The sequence below is a fragment of the Galeopterus variegatus genome, unplaced genomic scaffold (assembly GCF_000696425.1).
Source record: "Galeopterus variegatus unplaced genomic scaffold, G_variegatus-3.0.2 Scaffold6381, whole genome shotgun sequence".
Lineage (NCBI taxonomy): Eukaryota > Metazoa > Chordata > Mammalia > Dermoptera > Cynocephalidae > Galeopterus > Galeopterus variegatus.
The window spans coordinates 88,260-108,417 of NW_007732492.1; the positions used below are offsets into that span (position 1 = coordinate 88,260).

At 44.5% G+C, this 20,158-nt stretch overlaps 1 protein-coding gene across 1 annotated transcript in view; it reads right to left on the reverse strand.

Moving 5' to 3' along the window:
- PHOX2B (paired-like homeobox 2b) overlaps positions 1 to 2,743 on the reverse strand; it is a 3,910-nt gene extending 1,167 nt beyond the window's left edge. Inside the window, exons 1-3 of the mRNA XM_008590812.1 lie at positions 2,387 to 2,743; positions 1,396 to 1,583; positions 8 to 209 (exon numbers count right to left, since the gene is read on the reverse strand). Of these exons, the coding sequence (XP_008589034.1) occupies positions 8 to 209; positions 1,396 to 1,583; positions 2,387 to 2,627 (631 nt within the window). The 5' untranslated portion in view covers positions 2,628 to 2,743. The remainder of the gene's footprint in view (positions 1 to 7; positions 210 to 1,395; positions 1,584 to 2,386) is intronic.
- Positions 2,744 to 20,158: the final 17,415 nt, after the last annotated feature.

Consider the following 20,158-nt stretch of genomic DNA (forward strand, 5'->3'; position numbering starts at 1 on the left):
CCGCCACTCGCCCCGCAGCTGGGGGTGGGGTTGGGGTTGGGACCGGGGCCCCCGGTGCTGTCCGGGTCGGTGCTCTTGGCCTCTTTGCTCTCGTCGTCCCGGGAGGAGTCCGACTTCTTGCCCGACGAGCCGTTCTTGGCCGCCGCCGCTGCGGCCGCCGCCGCGCGCTCCTGCTTACGAAACTTGGCGCGGCGGTTCTGGAACCACACCTGGCCCAAGAGGGGAGGAGAGGCGATGAAGCAGGCGGAGAAAGAAGGACACCGGAAAGGAAAGCTCCGGCTAGGGTGACCCACTTTCCCTTTCAGCTTGTTGGAAACCCCCTCCCCCAATGCGCCGCGGGCACCCTCGTGCGCACCCGGCCCACCAAGTCCACCCCTGCTTGTTTCTGGTGCATTTTCGGAGAAATTTTCTTAGGGCGAGTTGAGCATGCCAGGGAAATGGTGGCTTGCAGGAGAGGTGAAAAGGCCGCAGGTCCCAGAAAGACCCCCAAATGGAAGCCCTTGTTCTGGTGAGCTTTTGCTCAGTCCGCTTCTTGAGCAGCCTCCAAGCTCTATCCAGCCCTAGGCCTCAGGTATAAAGTTAAACTCTAATTGGTTAAAAAAATAGAGAAAGAGAGAGCGCGCGCGCGAGCGCCTCCGAGTTTGGTGCCGGCTGCCCCTTCCTGGCATTTGCGGCTGGAGGGGCTTACGACGGTGTGCACCGCCCTCCACTGGGGGCTCACCCGGAGAGGAGCAGTGGCCAGCTCGTCAGCGCACCTGTGCCCCTAAAAGATCAGAGTAAGTTGCGGTTCTGGACCTTCATGGAGTCACAGCACCTTTGCAAATCTGATGCAAGTCATAGTTCCTGGCAACATGCACCTATAGGCCATAACGTCAGGTTAAAAGCGCTAAAGGTAGGAGGAGGCGTTTGGTAAAAAATATTTATAACACGGGGGCAAAGCCTGCACTCCTCCTCCCACAAGACACTTTCTGTCCTCGAAAATTCTCGCTCATTCACGTCCTAAGGCCTCAAATACCTGTGGTCGGGTGGGAAACATCTTGCAGCTGTGAATAAATTGCCCAGAGCGCGTGCCCTAACCCTTCCTTGCGCGTACAGCCACACCGAATCTCTCGAAAATTCTCGCTCATTCACGTCCTAAGGCCTCAAATACCTGTGGTCGGGTGGGAAACACCTTGCAGCTGTGAATAAATTGCCCAGAGCGCGTGCCCTAACCCTTCCTTGCGCGTACAGCCACACCGAATCTGACCTCGAGGATCGGCCCCGGATCCCCGGTCCCTCAACCCTTCTCAAGCAAGACCCCTGGATTTCGAACTTTCAGTATCACACCCGGCTCCTCACCCCCAGCCCTGCCCAGACCCGTGCGCCGGAGCGGGGTCAGCTTCCAGGCGCGCGTACCTGGACACGCGCTTCTGTGAGGTCGATCTTCAGGGCCAGCTCCTCCCGGGTGTAGATGTCGGGGTAGTGAGTCTCGGCGAAAACCCGCTCCAGCTCTTTGAGCTGCGCACTCGTGAACGTGGTGCGGATGCGGCGCTGCTTGCGCTTCTCGTTGAGGCCGCCGTGGTCCGTGAAGAGTTTGTAAGGAACTGCAGGGTGACAGAGGAGACAGTGAGCAAAACAGTCAGGAGCACGCGGGCCGCGGAGAAGGCATGTGGGGACTCCAAGGTCAGGTCGCCTAGGAGCCGCTACGGAGAAAAACCGAGCAACTTAAGTTATATACGGAAACAAGGGCGCAAACTTCGGGCTTTGGTGGAGTCCCTCTGGCAGAAGCGCCTTTGGGTGGGTTGAAATAGCGCACTGGAGACGGCTTGAGGTCCAGGACATGGGGTAGTGCTTTCAGTAAGAAAAACGAGAGAGGAAAAAAGTCCGAAAACGTCAGTCGGAATATCAAGGAACCAAGGAAGAAGTTACAAAACACTGCCACTGTTGGAACTTTTCGATCCTCAGAAGTTGACCCGGCCCAAAAGTTGGGGGAAAGTGCTGCAAAAAAATAATAAATTAAAGAAACGATCATAAAAATGACCAGCCAAAGAGGTGTGAGCCGCCGTCGGTTCTTAAAAAAAGAGACACTGCCAGTAATGAGCTTTACTCTTTGTTATTTAATTATTTTCTAAGCTTTACGTCTCATCGCAAAGTAAATAAATTATGCCTATCATTTTGGCAGCTTAAGATAATTTTGTTGGCGGTTCGGGTGTGACTAGGATAGTGTAACCCTGTAAGTGAATTACCCCTCCCTGCAATCGCTTCTAACGTGATAAATTCTTTCATTTGTGTAAGCAAATTTCGTTTGGTAAATACTAAACACATTTCCATTTTCAAATGCAATCAAGGCTTCCTATATACGAGCGGAAAGGCAGCTTCCTCCTCTGAGAAAGCTGGCGGTCCTTACCTGCGGCGTACGGACTGCTCTGGTGGTCCCTGAGGGTGCCAAGGCTGCAGGATCCCGGCGTGAGGGACGGGCAGCCGGACGTGGCCCCAAAAGTTGTCCTTATCGGGTTATACTGGAAGCCACTGGCCTGGCTGCAGGAACTGAAGTCAGCATAGGCTGAAGCCAGGCTCGAGGTGTCCATCCCAGCCATACAGGACTCGTAGGCAGAGGAATTGAGGTAAGAATATTCCATTTTATACATTGAAAAGGCTCTGGATGGCTCAGCCAAGTGGAAAAATGAAATAAAAGACGGATATGGAGAAGACGGCTGGAGTGGGGAGATGTGCACAGCTCAGCGCCTGCCTGCAAACTGGCCTCCTTACTACCAGCAGAGCCTAGTTTTATGAAAAAGCCTCCTATGAGATGCCTTGTCTGAGGTCTCTAGAGCATATAGTCCTCATAATAAACTTGGCTCTTTCCACTTGGACAATAGCAAAGCGGTTGGTCTTATTGCTGGCGCTTTTTACATGACAATAACTCATCCGTCTATTGGGCTGGCACTGGGGAACTGAGCTGTCCAACCTCCCTATCATTGATTCCTGCATCTCTAATTAGAATTTAATACCACACCATTACGCACTGAGCCCCTGATCCTCCCTTCTAACCAGCTCCCTGCCCTTTAATTCAATCACACTACTTGGAAATAATGAAAGTTGGGTGACGATTCTCCCTGATCCAATTTCCCCGAGCTTTTAAGCCTTTTTAACTGATCATATACCTTAGGCATAAATTGAGATAGTGTGTGTTTTCCCCCTTCTTCGTCCTCTTTTTTTCCCCCCTCCCTGTTATGGAGAAGAAACCTTGATGTCATAGAAAACCTGTTTTGTAAGAGTGTTACACGCTCAATTTAACAACAAGCCTACCCCCTGAAGTGCATGAAATGTTATAAAGGACTGGGACATTGGCAAGACTCAGGCGCCCTGTAACATAGAGTAAGTGGGCCAAGGGGGTTTATGTGAACGATAAGCGAATTTCTTTAAAATACACCTGGTAGAGGGGATAAAAGCGAGAGAGCGCGCGCGACAGAAATAGCATCTTATAAATTGCACTGCTTCCTGCAGCTTAATGTGCTTTCGAGAGACTCAGGGTATACAGCCGCTTAAAAAGTAACATAAAGACATTCTAAGTAAAGCTCCTGAATTTGAAACATCTGGATTCTCAACCGATGAGTTCTTTGCGCTGAGTTCTGTATGTCTGCATTAGCGCAAGGTTTGCGTTTGGTTGGTTTGGAGGTTCGGTGCGGTTGTTCGTTTTAATTACGCCATAACTGGCAAGCGGGCAGGAAGTGTACCCAAATGTCTCCTCTTCCTCTCGGGCGCTCTCCTTCTTTTTGTCGCTCCCACCTTTTCTTTTTTTTTTAGGTGCCTAAATCCTTCACAGATCCGGGCTTCGAAATGAGGATTGATGTTTGCTTGCCATTTGGGTTTGCAGATGGCAGTGAGCTAAATCCTTGCCATTTAAATGCCCAAGCAAGGGCTCCAGGCTGGGCACCTTCCTTGTCCCATTCCTTGGGCTTTTGGGTACTGGCAGAGAGTCATAGACAAAGAAGCGAACCGTGATTTGTGGACCTCGGTGTCCCCATGATTTAAGCGGAAGATAATTTTCTTTTGGTTCGTTAGGCTCTAGCAAAATAAGGGAAACTATTTCATTAAATCCTTCCTCTCGGTGGACAAGAGGGGGAATGCTTAGTTGAATCGCCGTGTGGTGTAAACAAACCCTGGATATTTTATATGAATTAAATGTGTAGATAATTAGTTTTATTGCATTCATTACCCCCTTTATGTGCTCTGTAACAAGTCAGTAATTAAAGTAACAAACTCATAAAGTCTTTATAGGGGCATTTAGGCGTTCAGTGTTTGCCAAACTAAGTGGTTTAATTCGATGCTAGTGCCGGGGAGTGGATGGGCGCCCGCTCTCCACTGCCACAGTGTTTTATTGCGCACTAAACTGCTGAGGACGCCGTAATGGATTAAACAGGGACAGCGGCCCCCCAGCCTTGTGCTTCTCTGCAGGGTGAGTTTCAGGCTCGTTTCAGGTAATTGCTCTTCCTCTGGATGTGAGGAAGCGCTAAAGTCGGGAGTGCAGGCGGTGGGACCTACCAAGGAGCCTGGTGATAGTTTTATGGGGAGGGCTGATAGTTTTATTGCAGTTGCATGTTGTACAATGCGTATTTGATAAAGAAAGTCCCTTGGTGACCAGTGTGCACTTTTTTGTGCACGGGGGTGAAATGAAAATAAATGTGTACAAGGTTTTACTGCGGCGGGAAACAAATTGCAACGCTCTAAATGGTTTTTCTTTATGGTCACCAGACAAGAGGAGAAAAGGGATGCAAACATCTGTCTTCAGTCCCCTAAACCTAAAGGCCAGCAAAGACGGATGCGAATCCAAGTGTTATTACAGCAGGGATTTGTCTTTATTTATCCCGCTCTCATGAATATGAATCTGCATTTGGACCGGGAGGTGGCCGTACCCTTTGGATTCTACACATGGAATTTCCCCACCCTTAACCCCCCCACCCCCACCCCCAGTCCACTTACGGGAGGTAGGGGGTTTTGTTGTCGAGCACAAGGTTGCGATTGTCCAAGTTTTCGGTTCCCTTGGATCGGGGAGCGGGGGGATGCTTCCTGGTTTTTCGAACACTCATTAGGCTCCTCAGGCCTTCACGTGGGGGACGTGGGTGCGGCGGGCACCGGCCGGGGTGGCACCCCGCCATCCCACTCCTCTACTGCTGGGTTTAAGCGCGTTTCTCTGCAGAAGAGAACCACGCAGGATGGCCGGGAGGAGATGCATTTCCGTTACCAGGTCTATGCTTGAGAATAACCAGGTTCACACCCGGCATGGCCCCGCGCCTCGCTGCACCCGGGTGTGTCTCTGCCGGGTGCAGAGAGCACGCTCCTCCCGGGAAGCTCCGTCTCCGCCCCGCGCCGCTGCTCTGCGCCCCGAGTGCACGGCGATTCCCCCGTGGGTGCTATTTGCAGAGTCTCCAGGCCCCGCTAGCTTTCGGGGCGGAGGCAGGACGCGGACCTAGAGTGTGCAGCGGGTTCCGCAGCACAGACGTTCTCGTCGACAGTTTTAGAGGATGGCTCTGGGGGGAAGATATCAAACTTTGGGATTTAGACGGCGGGCGCGGGGAGGCAGTTCCTGTGACAGGGAGTGTTGGGGTGAGGAGGTCAGTGTGCAGCTCAGGGGAGCTGGGTGTGGACGAGGCATTTGAGGGTGAGAGAGGAGAAGGCAAGGGAGTGGGGCGAGGACTCCTCCAAGGGGCCCGGGCCAGGGGAGTGCCAAGCCGCGGAGGGGGCACGCGAGGGCGGGCAAGCGACAGGCCCAGCCGCGGCCAGTGCTGGTCTCCTGCCCGGGGATCCATCCCTCCCCGCCCTGCGTCCGGGGCTCCCACCAGCCTCGGCTCCCAGGCGCCTCCGGCTCGCGCGCCTGCACTCTCCAGGCGCCCCCTGGTGCCCGGCCCCGCCGGGTCAGGGTGCCGTGAGCCTCCCTGCCTTTGTAGGAGCAGACCTTTCAGCGCCGGATCGCACGGTCGGATGAGCAAATGCGCTTGACTTCATTTTCCCCTTTGTAGGCCTTGTAGGTTTATTTTGTTCAGTGTCACCGTCCCCCACTCCCCCCCGCCCACGCCCCCCAGCCCATCGGTCCTCTGCCCGTCTTTTGTGGCCCGGGGTCCTGCTTCTGCTCGGAGATGAAAGGCGTGCGGGGCTGGGCCAGGCCAGAGCCCCAGCCCCAGCGCCCTGTTTTGTTCCAGTTGTGCTTTCTACACGCGAGCTCTCCCCTAAAAGTTGTAGCAAATGGTTAATTTAATTATTCCAACTATAGACCAACTGCTTCAGCAGCCTCCACCACGCGTCTGGGAGGAAAAAAAGAAACCATCTATAAGAAATAATCTAATAAAAGTGAAGTGTAGAAAAACCCCTCCTGATTTTCAACCGGCACAAATAGAATTAGAGCTTCAGCATCCTTTTCCCAAACAGACCTTTTGTCCAGATCACAACTTCAGCCAACCAGCAATGTGTACAGTGCCTGCTATTTATTTTAATAGAGGCGGGTGGGTAGCAAGATGGATTGATAGATAAATGGCTGTATGGATAGATGGATGGTTTGATCCATCTTCCTCTGACTTCCCTTTCTTAATATGTGTACATGGTTGATTTTTTTTCCCTGCCAATTTTCTGAATCAATAATGGAAAGGCAATGCTATGGGGTAAAAGAAAAAAAAAAAAAGGCCATTTAAAGCACAAAAAAGGGAAGAGACTACCAGCATATATACCATGAGAAAAAAAAAAAATGTTTACAAGCTACCCAGTACCAATTGAAAAAGGTTGAAAGTTTAAAAGAAACTTTTCTTTCCTTTTCTTTGCCATTCATAAGAGGGTTTCTTTTTCTTCTTTTTTTCTTTTCCTTGAAAGTCAGAAAGAATGTTAGAAGACAAGGAAACAAAACAGCAAACAAAATGCCATTGTGTTGTAGTAGCAATTCATGGGAAAATGCTTGTCAGCCTCCTAATGTCTCACTCCTAGGAGGCTGTTTTGAGGCTGTTTTACCACAGGCGAAGCACAATAACATGGGAATGAATAAAATATTAAATACCAGCGAGAGTTACAGAGGAATTTTCTTTTTGATTGCTTTATTTGATGCTGTATCCAAATGAGCCCAGCCTAGCCAGCCCATTGCCTAGCAAAGATTCAACTCAGAACCAATAGTTCTCTCAACCAGAAAATTAAAAGACATGATTTGTCCTTGGGTTCCTCCAGAAAGATTTCTGCAGGCAGCAGTCTTTCTCACTCACCTGCACTAAGAAAATAACTTAGACAGGATTCATAGGGACACCATTTCCCTAAAACAGAAAGCAAACCAACCGCAGCATCCCCAAGCCTGATGACCCACTGTATTCTCCTAGCATTTTAGAATTTTAACCGCATTTTCTATTTGCCTAGCAACCCTAGTATACATGTTTTAAAACAGAAACTCTTTGAGGTTCTGGTAACTAACCTCTTGGCACTGTGAAACTAACAATGATTAACTGATTGACAACAGTGTATGCAAAGCAGTTAACACAGTGCTTGGCACCCTGAAAGAATCCAGTGAATTCACCAGTACTGTGATGATGATGATGATGATGATGATGTTGGTAGAGTCTCTTTGAATTGTATATTGAACACTTGACTTTGGAGTTTAGGCAGCACATAGACTTACCGTCTTTCCTACTGCATGCTTATAATGTATGCAGAAGAGGGTAGATAAATCAAAGAGCAGGCTCTAGAACATCAAATTGGAGGAAAGAAAGCAACCAGAAAACTTACATTTTTAGAAATTTCCTAGAAGACATATATGTATTAGGTAAGTTAATTGTATGTTTTGCCTTATATGCAGTGTTTACCCATGATTATTATAGTGCTTTACTCCTGTATGTAAATGTTGTCTGTTCGGGGTGATAACACTTTAAAAGTCATTTGCCTTGGGTTAGGTGTGTGGATTTGGGTTGGAACTTTATGGATAACTTATAGATAGTGTTTCTGTATGTGGATTAATTTTGGAGGCAACCCATGTGTAAGTGCTAGGCTCTGTATAGGTGATGTGGTACAGATTCGCTTTCTCCATCCTCTTAAGGACATCATCATGGAAGAGCCCAGCTCTATTCTTCCCCTCCCCTCCTCTCCACCCCCACAATGCTATAATTAGCAGAAGGGGCTGCCTGTTACCTTTTTGCTGGAGTTTGGCTAATGGTAGTAACATCTGCTGGGCTAGTGGTGGGGGAGACATGGGGCATTTGATCAGAGTCACAGATGTAAAAGTGACATCTGCTTGTAACAAAGAAAGGAGAAACAAAATTAAATTAGGCAAGGAAGCCTTCTCTGTCTGAACCAAGAAAAAAAAACTGTTTGAAGAAGAAAAAAAGTAATCGTGAGTCCTGACCAAGTTTGCAGGGAGAAGAAGATTTGTGAGGAGGATCATAATCTTCTGGGCCAACAGCAGCCAGAATAAGGAGTAGCAACATCCTAGGGTAGCAATGTTCTGAGACCTTGAAGGTCTTATGCTCCAAAGAAAACAGGCAGCCAAGATTATCCTTCTCAGTCGAGCGATGCTCTGACCTGTATGAGTACAATATGGACTGAGAGATCATTTTCAGGTTTAAGATGGGAACAGTAAGGACAAAGCCTCTGGGGCTAATAGTTTTCCAGTATATTTTTAGATGAATTTGGGCAGAAACATATTTTCACTTAATAGCTATATTAAAACTCCTACTGCCAACTACTACAAATGAGTCATTTTTCACTGGGCTGATATGTGTGCTTAGAAGATTGCATTTGGCAGTTAAAACTGCCCATATGGTGCCTAAAAGAGGGCTCAATTGGGATGCGTAGGGGACATACAGAGGCAATATGCTTAGCAGCCCCCAACCATTGCTCTAGGAAACCACAAGTGTTACAAAGGAGCATCTCTTTTCTTCCTATAACGATTTCCTAGATTTCTCCAAGTGGAACACATTATAATAGCTTTATATAAATTAATTTCACAGTGATAGCAGAAACCGTTTGACAAGAATTTCTCAACTTTCTATTGCTCAATCTATCAACCAGTTGATTTGTGCACCCCCTCATTCCTTCGCTGTTCCTGCTGTGTGGAGTAGGAAAGCCTATTCTAATCTAAGACCAATCCCCCTGTGATAGCAGAAACCGTTTGACAAGAATTTCTCAACTTTCTATTGCTCAATCTATCAACCAGGTGATTTGTGCACCCCCTCATTCCTTCACTGTTCCTGCTGTGTGGAGTAGGAAAGCCTATTCTAATCTAAGACCAATCCCCCTGTCATGCTTTGGAGCTCCATCTCTTCCACTGGCTCAGGAACCCTACCCAATTCTTCCTCTCTCATGGCTCTTCAACCTCTCTTGCTCATCCAGATGTACCCTGGTGTCATCCAAACATGCTCAGGCCACACTCGTACTAAGAACCAATCAACTCTGTATCCTTCCTTGTCCACATTCCACCACCACCACTTAACTCTCTCCTCCCCTTTACAGCCAAACATCATGAAGGAGTCCTCTCTTCTCATCATCTTTATCTATTTACTTCTCAATCACTCTACTGGTTCCTCTAAAATGGCTTCCATCACCCTTATGCAAATTAAACAAATTTCTTGTTAAGGGCATCAAATCTATTGGGTATTTTCCAGGCCTCACTTACTTAAATGTGTAAATGACTAGGGCTGTTTAACAAATATTTCTGGTTCTCCCCACTTCTAGGCTTCCTTACTCCCTAGAAGTTAGATACAACCATTTGACCTGCCTTAGCCAATAAAAATTGAGTGGAAGTGTCAAGTGTGACTTCCAGGTGGAAGCTTTAAGAGATAGCTTCCAAATTTCCACCCTCTCTCTTTTGCTTTCTTCTGTGTTCTAGATGGTAGCTCCAAAAGTAGCTCCTCTGCCAGCCTGAGTTTCAGAGGGAGGATGCCCTGGAGAAAAGGTCCGAGAGGTCCCACAATGGACATGTAGTTCCCTTAGGGTGTCAGGGGAGGCTTCTGGAAAAGGTGACGTCTTCTTGACTGGGTACTAAAGGGTGAGTAGGAGTGAGGAAATAAAACAGTGGTGAAGTGGAAAAGGAGGAGGTTGCAGGTATAGGGATCAGTGATCGTCAAAGACTCTGAAGCCAAAGAGAACATGAAATATTTGGGAATCTAAAAGTAATACAGTTTAGATTTAGGTTAGAGCTAAAGAGATGAGGAGGGCACACAAAGAGGAGTGTGATGAGATACAAGATAGGAGAGATAGGCTGGAATCAGACTCTGCAGGACTCTGGATGCAGTGTAGTATAATTGGGGGGTGAGGAGATGAGGGGACAGGGAAGCCAGGAGGCAAATTAGGAGGCTGAGGTGCAATGCTAGCAAGAAATGATGGCTACCTAAGCCAAGGGAATAGCGGTGTGGGATAAAGGGAAATGAAGGGACTCAAGATGTTAGAGAAGTAGAGTCGTAGGGCAGGCAGAGTCCACAGTCCTTATGCCTCATGCTGGGATTTCAGGGGGCCCAAGAAGATACCTCAAGACAAAAGCCCTCTCCTATCTGCTGGCAAGACCTTCACTGCTGTAACTTGGGTCTAGTGATCCGCATTAACATGTTAACTTCTCTAGGCCTAGTAGCACTTGATGGTGTCAACCATTCATTCATTCTCTCATTCAACCCATATTTATTAAATACCTACTACATGCTAGAAATCTGCACCTTAGAGAGGAAGTGATTTGGATATTGTCTTGAAAGCTGATTTCTGAGATGGAGCAAACCCAAGGACTGCAGGCGTCTGAGTGGAAGGGGAGCCAGAGGACTGAAAGTCGGACTCCACAGTGCAGCATGGGAAAGTTTGGCCACTGAACTTGCAGGGTCTAGAACCCACACTGGACTAGACTGGACCCGATTGGACAGGACTGGCCTGGCCACTGGACCTGTCACTGCTCAATTTGGGAAAAGACCTTAGTTGCCTCAGGGGTCTGGATAAGAATTTTGCAAGGTCATTTTCAGTCCTAATATGCTGTTAATTGATTTTGGTGGGGTGGGGAGAGGGTGTCTGGGAACCTCCTTTACATTTATTTCTATGAAAGAAAGAACATAAGGGGCAGGGTGTATAGTGGGTAATCAAAGGAGGTATTTAGAGATTTAAGAAGGTGCAGCAGGGAGAATATGAGAGAGGAGAGTGATTGTCCTCTGTTTCTCCATCCTTTCCACTATGGGTTTAGGATTTTGTGTGTTATCCCTCCTGGGCGTATTTTCAAATGAAGATGCTGGGAGACTGGTATTACAGAGGAAAGAAGCACTGATGGTGAAATAAGAGGCATTCTGGAAGTGGGGGCAGCTACTGTAGGTAACAGTTCCCTATGTTGCTCCTGACACTCCACAGAGCTACCCATTTCCTCCACCCACAAGGAAAGCTTCCCTTGTTCCTAGCATTTCAGGGCTCTGTGTTGCCTCTATCATACACAGAATTAATTCCAGTAATACAGTCTTGCATTTGTAGTCAGCCCAGGGAGCCAGTTGAGAGGTGTGCCGGAAACCCTGGAGTCATAAACTCCATGTCCTAAACTGCTCAGCCTTGAAATACATATAAAAATGTGTAAGAATTGGAAAACTTCTAAAAACATTTTCCTCCCTGGGCTTTCAAAAGATCCGTTGTTGTTGGTTGTCTGCATCATTTTGGTTTTATTTAGGAGGTGCGTGGGTTTTGCCAATAATATGCTGCAACATTGTGCATTTTAATGTGAATTTCAGCTGATTCAGAGTTTAGAAGCAAATTCAATCCAGTACTCAGGGACAGGCACCATGCGTCCTAGACCTCAGGAGCCAGAAGACAATAAAATAGTTATAGTGATGCATATTTGTAGTATTTCCTCTGTTGGATATAATGAAGAATATTAATTTTCTTTTTAAACACATTTCTTTTTCCCCACTCCTTCTCTCTCTCTCTCTCTCTCTCTCTCTCTCTCATTTGCTTACCATGGTAAGTTAAACAGCAGCCTGGGAAATTATAAGGCTGAGGGTTCTAGTCACAAACTCATGGCTAACTCCCTTGCTTATTCATAAACCTCTACTGTTTGAGATTGTGCTTGAGGAAGAGGAGGAAGGGAGATTTTTAAGTAGAGATGGGGGACTGCTAGGAGGGAAATAGGACATAATAATGGACAAAACAGCACAGTGAGTCACACAAGAGACTGCTTAGCAGAGGCCAACAGCTTTAACCCAAACCCCAGGGAAACTTCTTGAATGAACAGTGTTAACCACTGAGAGGTGAGCCCCAAAGTTCTAAAACAACCCCAGGGTGTGGCCAGACCATGCCCTTCCAGAGACCGAGCTGAGGCCAGAGGGGGCCTCCCGGGCTTGCCTGGGCCAAGTCCACATTCTTGGGGCAGATGCCTTATTTAGCAGCTATTGGGCAGCAATCTTCCTACCACCTGCTGAAATTTCCCTATATCTGAGGGAGTCACTAATGCTGTCCCGGTGCATGGAGACCGGGCAGCAAAATCCCTCCAAGGGGAGGTTAATAGCTGCTTTGAGAGGTGGTCAGGCCGGAGCAGATTACACCCAACCAAGGGAGAACTGGGACGTGGCCAGAACTGGTCCTAGGTGCCAGCTTCCTATTTTCACTAATTACATTTTTTCTTATTTCAAAGTGGTAAATATCCATTATAGGAAATGTTATGACATGTATGAGAAAAAAAAAAAAGAGTTGAATTCTTTAATTTTCTTATGTAACTTTTCAGTCTTTTTCCCCCCATACATATACGTAAATTTTTAAAAACAAGAAACATTCTCTATGGACTGCTTTGTAACCTCCTTTCCCCCCTAAATTATGTATCTTGAACATCTTCCCATATCACAAAATGTTCCTCTAACATATTACTTTTTATAGCTACATGGTATTTCATGGCATATTTATTTAGTCCAGTCTGTTTTGTTGGACATTTAGATTGCTTCTCACTTTAAAAATATATCAAAAACACTGCCATGGACACCCTTTTAAATAAATCTCTGTGCACAGCCACATGCTTTGAATTGATTTCTTTTTTTTTTTTTCCTTTTTGTCTTTTTTTACTGACCGGTAACGGGATCGCAACCCTCGGTGTCACACCCGTACTGGGGACCGGCAGCGGGATCGCAACCCTCAGTGTTGCGCCCGCTCCGCGCTCAGCCAGTGAGCGGGAACAGGTCACCACATGGGATCCAAACCTTCGGCGGGAGCGCCGCCACGCTCCCAAGCGGCGCACTCTCCAGTGCGCCACCAGTCCGGCCCTTGAATTGATTTCTTTAAGGGGAATCCCTGACCAAAGAGTACACATTTTTAAAAAAGCTTTGGACCCATATTGCAAAACTGCCTCCTGGTACCAGGTCATACTTGCAGAGCAGAATATGGCAGTTTGAGCATTCCAGTACTCACCAATATTGTGTAATCCCACCAAAAAAAGTTTTACCCATCCTCTTCCTACTGTGCTATTATAAATGAACAAGAATTCTTAAAGGGGAGAGGTTGCCTATCCAGTGCGCCACCAGGCCGGCCCTAAACTCACTATTTTGGATTGATTTTTTTCAGTGTTGAGAAATGATGAAGCTGAATAAAACTCCTATTTTAATTTTGTCTTTTCTGTCAAAGAGAATAAGCTTCAGAATGAAAAGGATTCACGTGAACATTAGTGACAGGGCCCAGAGCCCCAATGTGCATAGAGTGATTGTGAAGGGTCCTGACCACTTTAATAAGTTCTGCACGAACTCTATGCTGGAGGCCTGAGAGAGCTTGTCAGTAAAATGCCAAAAGACTGTGATTTTTCTGGAATCATGGAGAATGAAGCAGGAATGAAAATACCATTCTTCAGGCAAACAATTAAATTTTCAGAAAGGGAAGGAAAGTGAATTCTGAAAACAACAGCCTGATGACCTCAAAAACAATTTCAGGTAAAATTTTAGATTGGATTAAAAAATGATTACAAGAACTTTTACACAGGTACAAAGGAGAAAGAACAATAGAAAGTAAGCATCATGAACCTCTCATCCAGATGCAACAACGATCGACTCACAACCCCTCTTGTTTCACTGTCCCCCCATTTTAACACCCCACTAGTCTGTTTTGAGGCAGATCTAAGATCTGTCATATCAGTTCTTCCTGAAATATCCCAGTACTATCTCTAAAGGATAGGGACTGTTTTCTAAAAATACATAATCACAGTGCTATTATCACACCAAAAATATTAATAATTTTTTAATATCCTCAAATATCCAGTGTTCATTTTCCCTGATTGTCTCACACAAGTTTGTTAGTTGGTTTATTTGAATGAGAATCCAAACATAGTTCATGTGTTGCATTTGGTTTTTATGGCTCTAAAGTCTCTTTTGATTTAGAGGTCTTTGTCTCACACAAGTTTGTTAGTTGGTTTATTTGAATGAGAATCCAAACATAGTTCATGTGTGGCATTTGGTTTTTATGGCTCTAAAGTCTCTTTTGATTTAGAGGTCTTCCTGTCTTTTTTTTTTATCCTTGCAATTTATTTTAGGAGAAAGTGGGTCTTGTGTACTATAGAATTTCCCACATTCTGGATTTGGCTGATATCCTCCCCATGATGTTCTTTCACTCCTATTAATCTATTAATAGGAGTTAAGTAACTCCGTGTGTGTGTGTGTGTGTGTGTGTGTGTGCGCGCGCGCGCGCGTGTGCGGCTGGCTGGTACAGGGATTGAACCCTGGACCTTGGTATTATCAGCACCATGCTCTAACTAACTGAACTAACCAGCCAGCCCCCATGTTAAGATTTTTAACAAGGATGCTTCATAGGTCATGCTGTATACTTCCTATTTCAGTGTATCAGGAAGCTGGTTGTCTCTCTTTTTATGACATCAGGTTTCATCTGTGGGATTTGGGTGTTATCAAGCTGGAACCATCCATCATAAAGTTTCCCACCCGCTTTCTACCTAATGATTTTAGGAGCCATTGATTATTGTTGCCTAGAGGACATTATTTCTTTCATTTAGGGGGTACAAAATGATAACATTCTAACTACATCGCTCTTTGTTGATTTATTAGCTAGAATGCTTCTATAAAGAATGCATTCAATGTCAATTATTGGGTCCTAAGGTGTGGTTAGTGTGGTAAGGCATGAAAAGGCAGGATACTTTCTATCCTTTTATTTACCAGTTTCCTAAATAGTTTGTTCCCTGGTATCTTTCAAAGATCATCAGTGGGGTTTTTTTGTATTTTTTCCCCCAGCATTATAAACTCATGGGTCTAGACATATTTTATGCATTTTCTTTCATTGCAATAATTATTCTTATAGATACTCAAATCATCTAAGCTTTGACCAGTGGACATCTCTTCAATTTGACTTCTCAGTTCTTTTGGCAGGCCCGGAAGGGTCTTTCTTTGACAGCTTCCATGCTGGCTGGTATGACAAGATGTTCCAGGCTCATCTTTTACTCTTTTGCCTAGACCTGGCATCAGCTATTTTGGGAAGGAGCCCTGGTTCCTTTCATTGGGAGTTGGTATTTATAGACCACATTGTGGGTGCTAGATTGGATTTTGGAATGAGTGATTTATGAGTATTTTGGAAATGAAGCAACTGTCAGTAGGCGCCAGGGTATACGTAATATGTAGCTCATTCTAAACGAGGGAGAGGAGGATAGGCATCAACAAACAACTGGAACATGATGCTATGTATAAAGGGCTTTGGGGAAATAAACTAGGCATAAAATAATTATGCCTGGAGTCAAGGAATAAAGCTTTATCAAGGAGGTGATATCTGAGCAACAGAATAGTCAAGCAGGCAAGGTGGAATGAAAGCAGATTCTGGGCAGAGGAAAGAACATGAGCGAAGTCTCAGAATCATCAAAGTGCATGGCGTGTTTGAAGAAGAGTTAGATTTGCTTCATTTCCTTTGACAGGGTTAGTGGATTTAGAGAGCAGCCAGATACAGTAGATTTAATATATCTGGACTTCAGTAGGGCATTTGTCCAGGCCTATCATGATATCGTTGTGGACAAGATGGAGAAATATGGACTAAATGATAGTACCATTAGATGAATTAACAACAGTTAGGTGAATAAATGAACCCCAAAGATGCTGATTAGTAGATTGATGTTAGCATAGAGTATGGTCTGTAGTGAAGTGACACAGGTCACTGTCTAGTTTAACGTTTTTATCAATGATTTAGATAAAAGTAGTGTAGAGCAAATACTTAAATCTGCAGACTATATGAAGCTAAGTGGGGTAATGAGAAGCTTTAGTGACAGAGTCTGGACTCAAAATAATATTGGCAGGTTGGACTTACTGAGACAAAATTTCTAAGGATGAATGTAAATTTTCGTAGTTGAGTAAAAAACTAAGCAAACAAACAAGTACACACGGACACACACAAAGTACACGGGGGAAGCGTGGTTAGTAGAGTGTACATGAAAAGGATTAGGAGTTTAGATTGGCATAATGTGTTAGTAATGTGTATGGATAATAGCAACGTGCACAGAATGTGGTGGGTGTGCTGGTCAACAGCGGGCCGCTTAGATCCCCCCTGGAGAATACTTTGAAAGAGCAATTGACAAACTAGGGTACTTTATAGGAGAGTGGCTTGACAGGGGAATTTAAAAAGCTATAATTAAGAGTCAAAAACCTGGAATCAAGGAACTCACAGGCACTATAATGGCTAGAATAACTATAGAACTGCCAAGTAAAAAACAAGTAGAAGCCTTTTGCAATATTGCCCTAAGGCAATATAAGGGTACAGCTATAAACCTTTGGGTAGAAGTCAGAGGGAAACAGATTTCTACTATGCAGAACTTTCTAATAGAGCTTCTAGAGGTGAGGTAGGCTGCCTCACAGATCACACCTGCCATCATCATAAAGACAGAGACAGCTAGTGGGGAGGGTGTTGAGGAGAGTTGAGCATCTTAGGCAAGAATTAAGTTCTCTTCTGTATCCTGGAGGTCATGACCTCATCCTCCTTAGCTGCCTCCCTTTCAGGATCTCAAACACTCATGCTACTCACATGGGTGCTTAGGGCCCACCCTGAGACGTTCTTCATTCATGCAATGCCCCAGACTTTGGTCTTGCTTTTCATCCTCCTCTTATCCACCATTGTCAAAACTGTCATATGCACCAAGAATCAGGAGAACTAGATTCTGGCTTCAGTTCTTCTAATGCAAATTGTAACACCCCAGGTGTAATAGATTTAAGAAGGCTGCAAATTCTTTGAGTTCCTCCCATCCAGAGATGGAGTTTAACTTCACTCCCCTTGAATTTGGGCTGGTCTCAGTGACTTGCTTGATCAATAGAATGTGGTGGAACCTGTGGGGCTTCCAAAGATGGTCATAGAAAGCCTTGCTGTTTTCATTCCAGCTTTTTGGAATGCTCATTCTGTGAAGAAGCCCTGGTAGCCACTAGGGGAGACCATGGCCTGGGGGTGGCCCAGGGGAGAAACATGCCCAGCAAGCCCCAGCTGTTCCAGTTCTTGGATGTCTGAGACACCCCAGCTGAAGACCCAGACATCACGTGAAGCAGAGATGTCATCCCCTCCACGCTCAGTCCAAATCTCAGATTTAAGAACAGAATGAATGATTGTTGTATTTTCAGCCAGTAAGTATTGGGGTGGTTTATGGCACAGCAGTAGGTAACCAGAACATCAGGTAAGTTGCCTTACCTCTTTGGTGATCAATTTTCAACCTGTCAATGAGGTAAAAGGACCTAATACTTTTTCAGGTTCTCTTCTTCTGAGATATTCTCTACAACAAACATCTCAGGATTTCTTGACACTCTTAAAAATTATCAAGGACCTCTTTGTTTATGTAGGTTATATCTCTTGATATTTGTCACATTAAAAATTAAAACAGAAAAAATTTTTAAAATATTTACTTAGAACTTTATTTTAAAATAACAATAAAAATCCATTAAATGTTAGCACAAATAACATACTTTTGATGAAAATTATATTTCCAAAACAAAAAAGTTATTAGAGGAGTGGAATTTTTTATGCTTTTGTAAATTTCTTTAATATTTGGCTTAAATAGAAGACAGCTGGATTCTCATCTGCTTCTGCATTCAAACTCTTACAGTATCACATAACATGTAAACTTTAGAAAATTTCACTGTACACTCAAGAGAGAATGAGCATGAACAAGGTAAAAAAGAATGTATTAGTATTATTATAAGAGTTTTAACCTCACGGACCTCTGAATGAGTGTTGGGAACTCCTGGGGGTCCCCAGACCACACCTTGAGAACCACTGCTGTAAAGAAATGATCTGGGAAATAAATCTATATTCATTCATTTATAGTTGATAACAATTAACAGGTTCAGAGTTTTAGGGTAATTTGCATTTGAACAAGGATTAAATCTTTCTCAGAAGAATCAATCTGTAATGGTATCTTTTCAAAACCACAGAAGATCTTTTTCCTGGTTGAGGGTCCCCTGTTGTGCTCCACTTCACAGATGGGCAGGTTGCTGCCCTCTCTGCCTCCACGGAAGTCTGGCCCTGGCTGGAAGGGAAGCTGTGACCACAAGACTGGACCCATTGGAGATGAGAGAGCAGAGAAAACATGCAATCATATTCCAGTCACCTATGGCTCCATCATTCTAAGAGAACATATCTTTCTTGTTCTATGGAAAGAGAAGGGTCCAATGAGTAATTAACAAAGAACTTGAGATTACTCTCATTGCTGCTACGTTAAGCAATTCAACTGAGTTCTTCTTCATAGAGTAAACTATGTTAAGACAAAATTGCAACATGGAGGTACTATGCTTGTTTATTTTAATTAAATGATTGGAAATCAGAAATGATATCATATGTAGCCTTTCCTAGCAATGTAGAGATTTCCCAGAAGTTTTAGCTGCATATTTTTAGTAATTGCATTGTGCTAATCAACCAAAATGGCCCAATGTAAATGTTAATAAATAAACATAATCATAATCATAATCCTAGACATATTCAGTTGCCAAGGATTTCAAGAAGTCATTGAATCCATCCCTCTGCCTGCAGGCATGCTTTCTCTTCCAATTAATTCTTGACAGAAATGATGTCAGAAAATATGTCCTGTGTTTGGTCACTTCTTCCCACCTCCTTTATTTTTTTCCCAGATATCTTAGTCCAGAAAAAAAAAAGACAATGAACTTAAGTTATTTTAGAAAAGAAGATCAAGATACTGCAAAATTTGTTTAAAGGTAGATTTAAATTATCAAATGAACAATTTTTCTTCTAGAAATGAGGCAGTGCATTACCAAGAACATACAAACCTACTAAATCTACACATGTTGAATATGATTTAAGTTCTTTGATAGCTGGATTAGAGGATTTTGTTTTTTATTTTGGTAACAACCAAATTTTAATAAATGATTAATTGGGCATTTTTCACCTAGTTCCTCTAGAAGCTAAATATGTTTTGATGCATTTAAGAGTTTTAGGATTGAAAAGATATATAAACTATATAAGCTAGCTAATACTTGTCTGGGGAATAATTAGAATTATCAAAGACTTGCACAAGGTTGAAGTATCCATTTTGTTACCTTTAAGACTAAATGTCCTATGAGAGAAAGTCAAATTACAACATATCAGATGATGACCTTTAATTTTGGCCCTTTGGGATTTTCTGAAAAGGTAGTTCCTGAGTTATCAAGGACTCCCAAAATAATAAAATAATCCTCTGGTGAGCTCTGGTTATAGGAAACAGAAGCATTTTGCTTATGTTTGTGGCTTTGGGGTCAGAGCTTAAATGTATAAACTATCAAAGAAGGAATTATTCTCTAGGTTTCAGGTCACATGGAGAGATGGACTTTGCTTCCCTTCTCCCAGTGCCACACACTGAGGAAAGTAGGACTTCTCCTAGACCTGAGTTTTGTAAATTGCACAGACATTTACAGCTGGGCTCACCCAAGACTGGTCTGAGAGCTTAGTTGAATACACATCCAACTCAAGTGTCTTCTCTGAGCTGTTTGATTTGGAAAATGTGGTGTGAACTACTCAGGGAAGACTATCTCCCTCCCCAACCCAAAATATTTCCTCCAGTGCCTGGAACTTTTGTTCTGAAGAAGATTCCTTTGGACTGGATCTGAAGAAGAGAGTTAACTGTTTAAACTTTTATGAGCTGATGTTTAGCTGAGACAAATACCTAGACAAAAAGCCCTTTGCAAATGGATCCTGGATTAGTGATTGGTGGCAGCTGGAAGTGTGGCAGATGGATTGGGTTCTGAAAGGGAGTTTAGAAGGGCATCAAATTCAA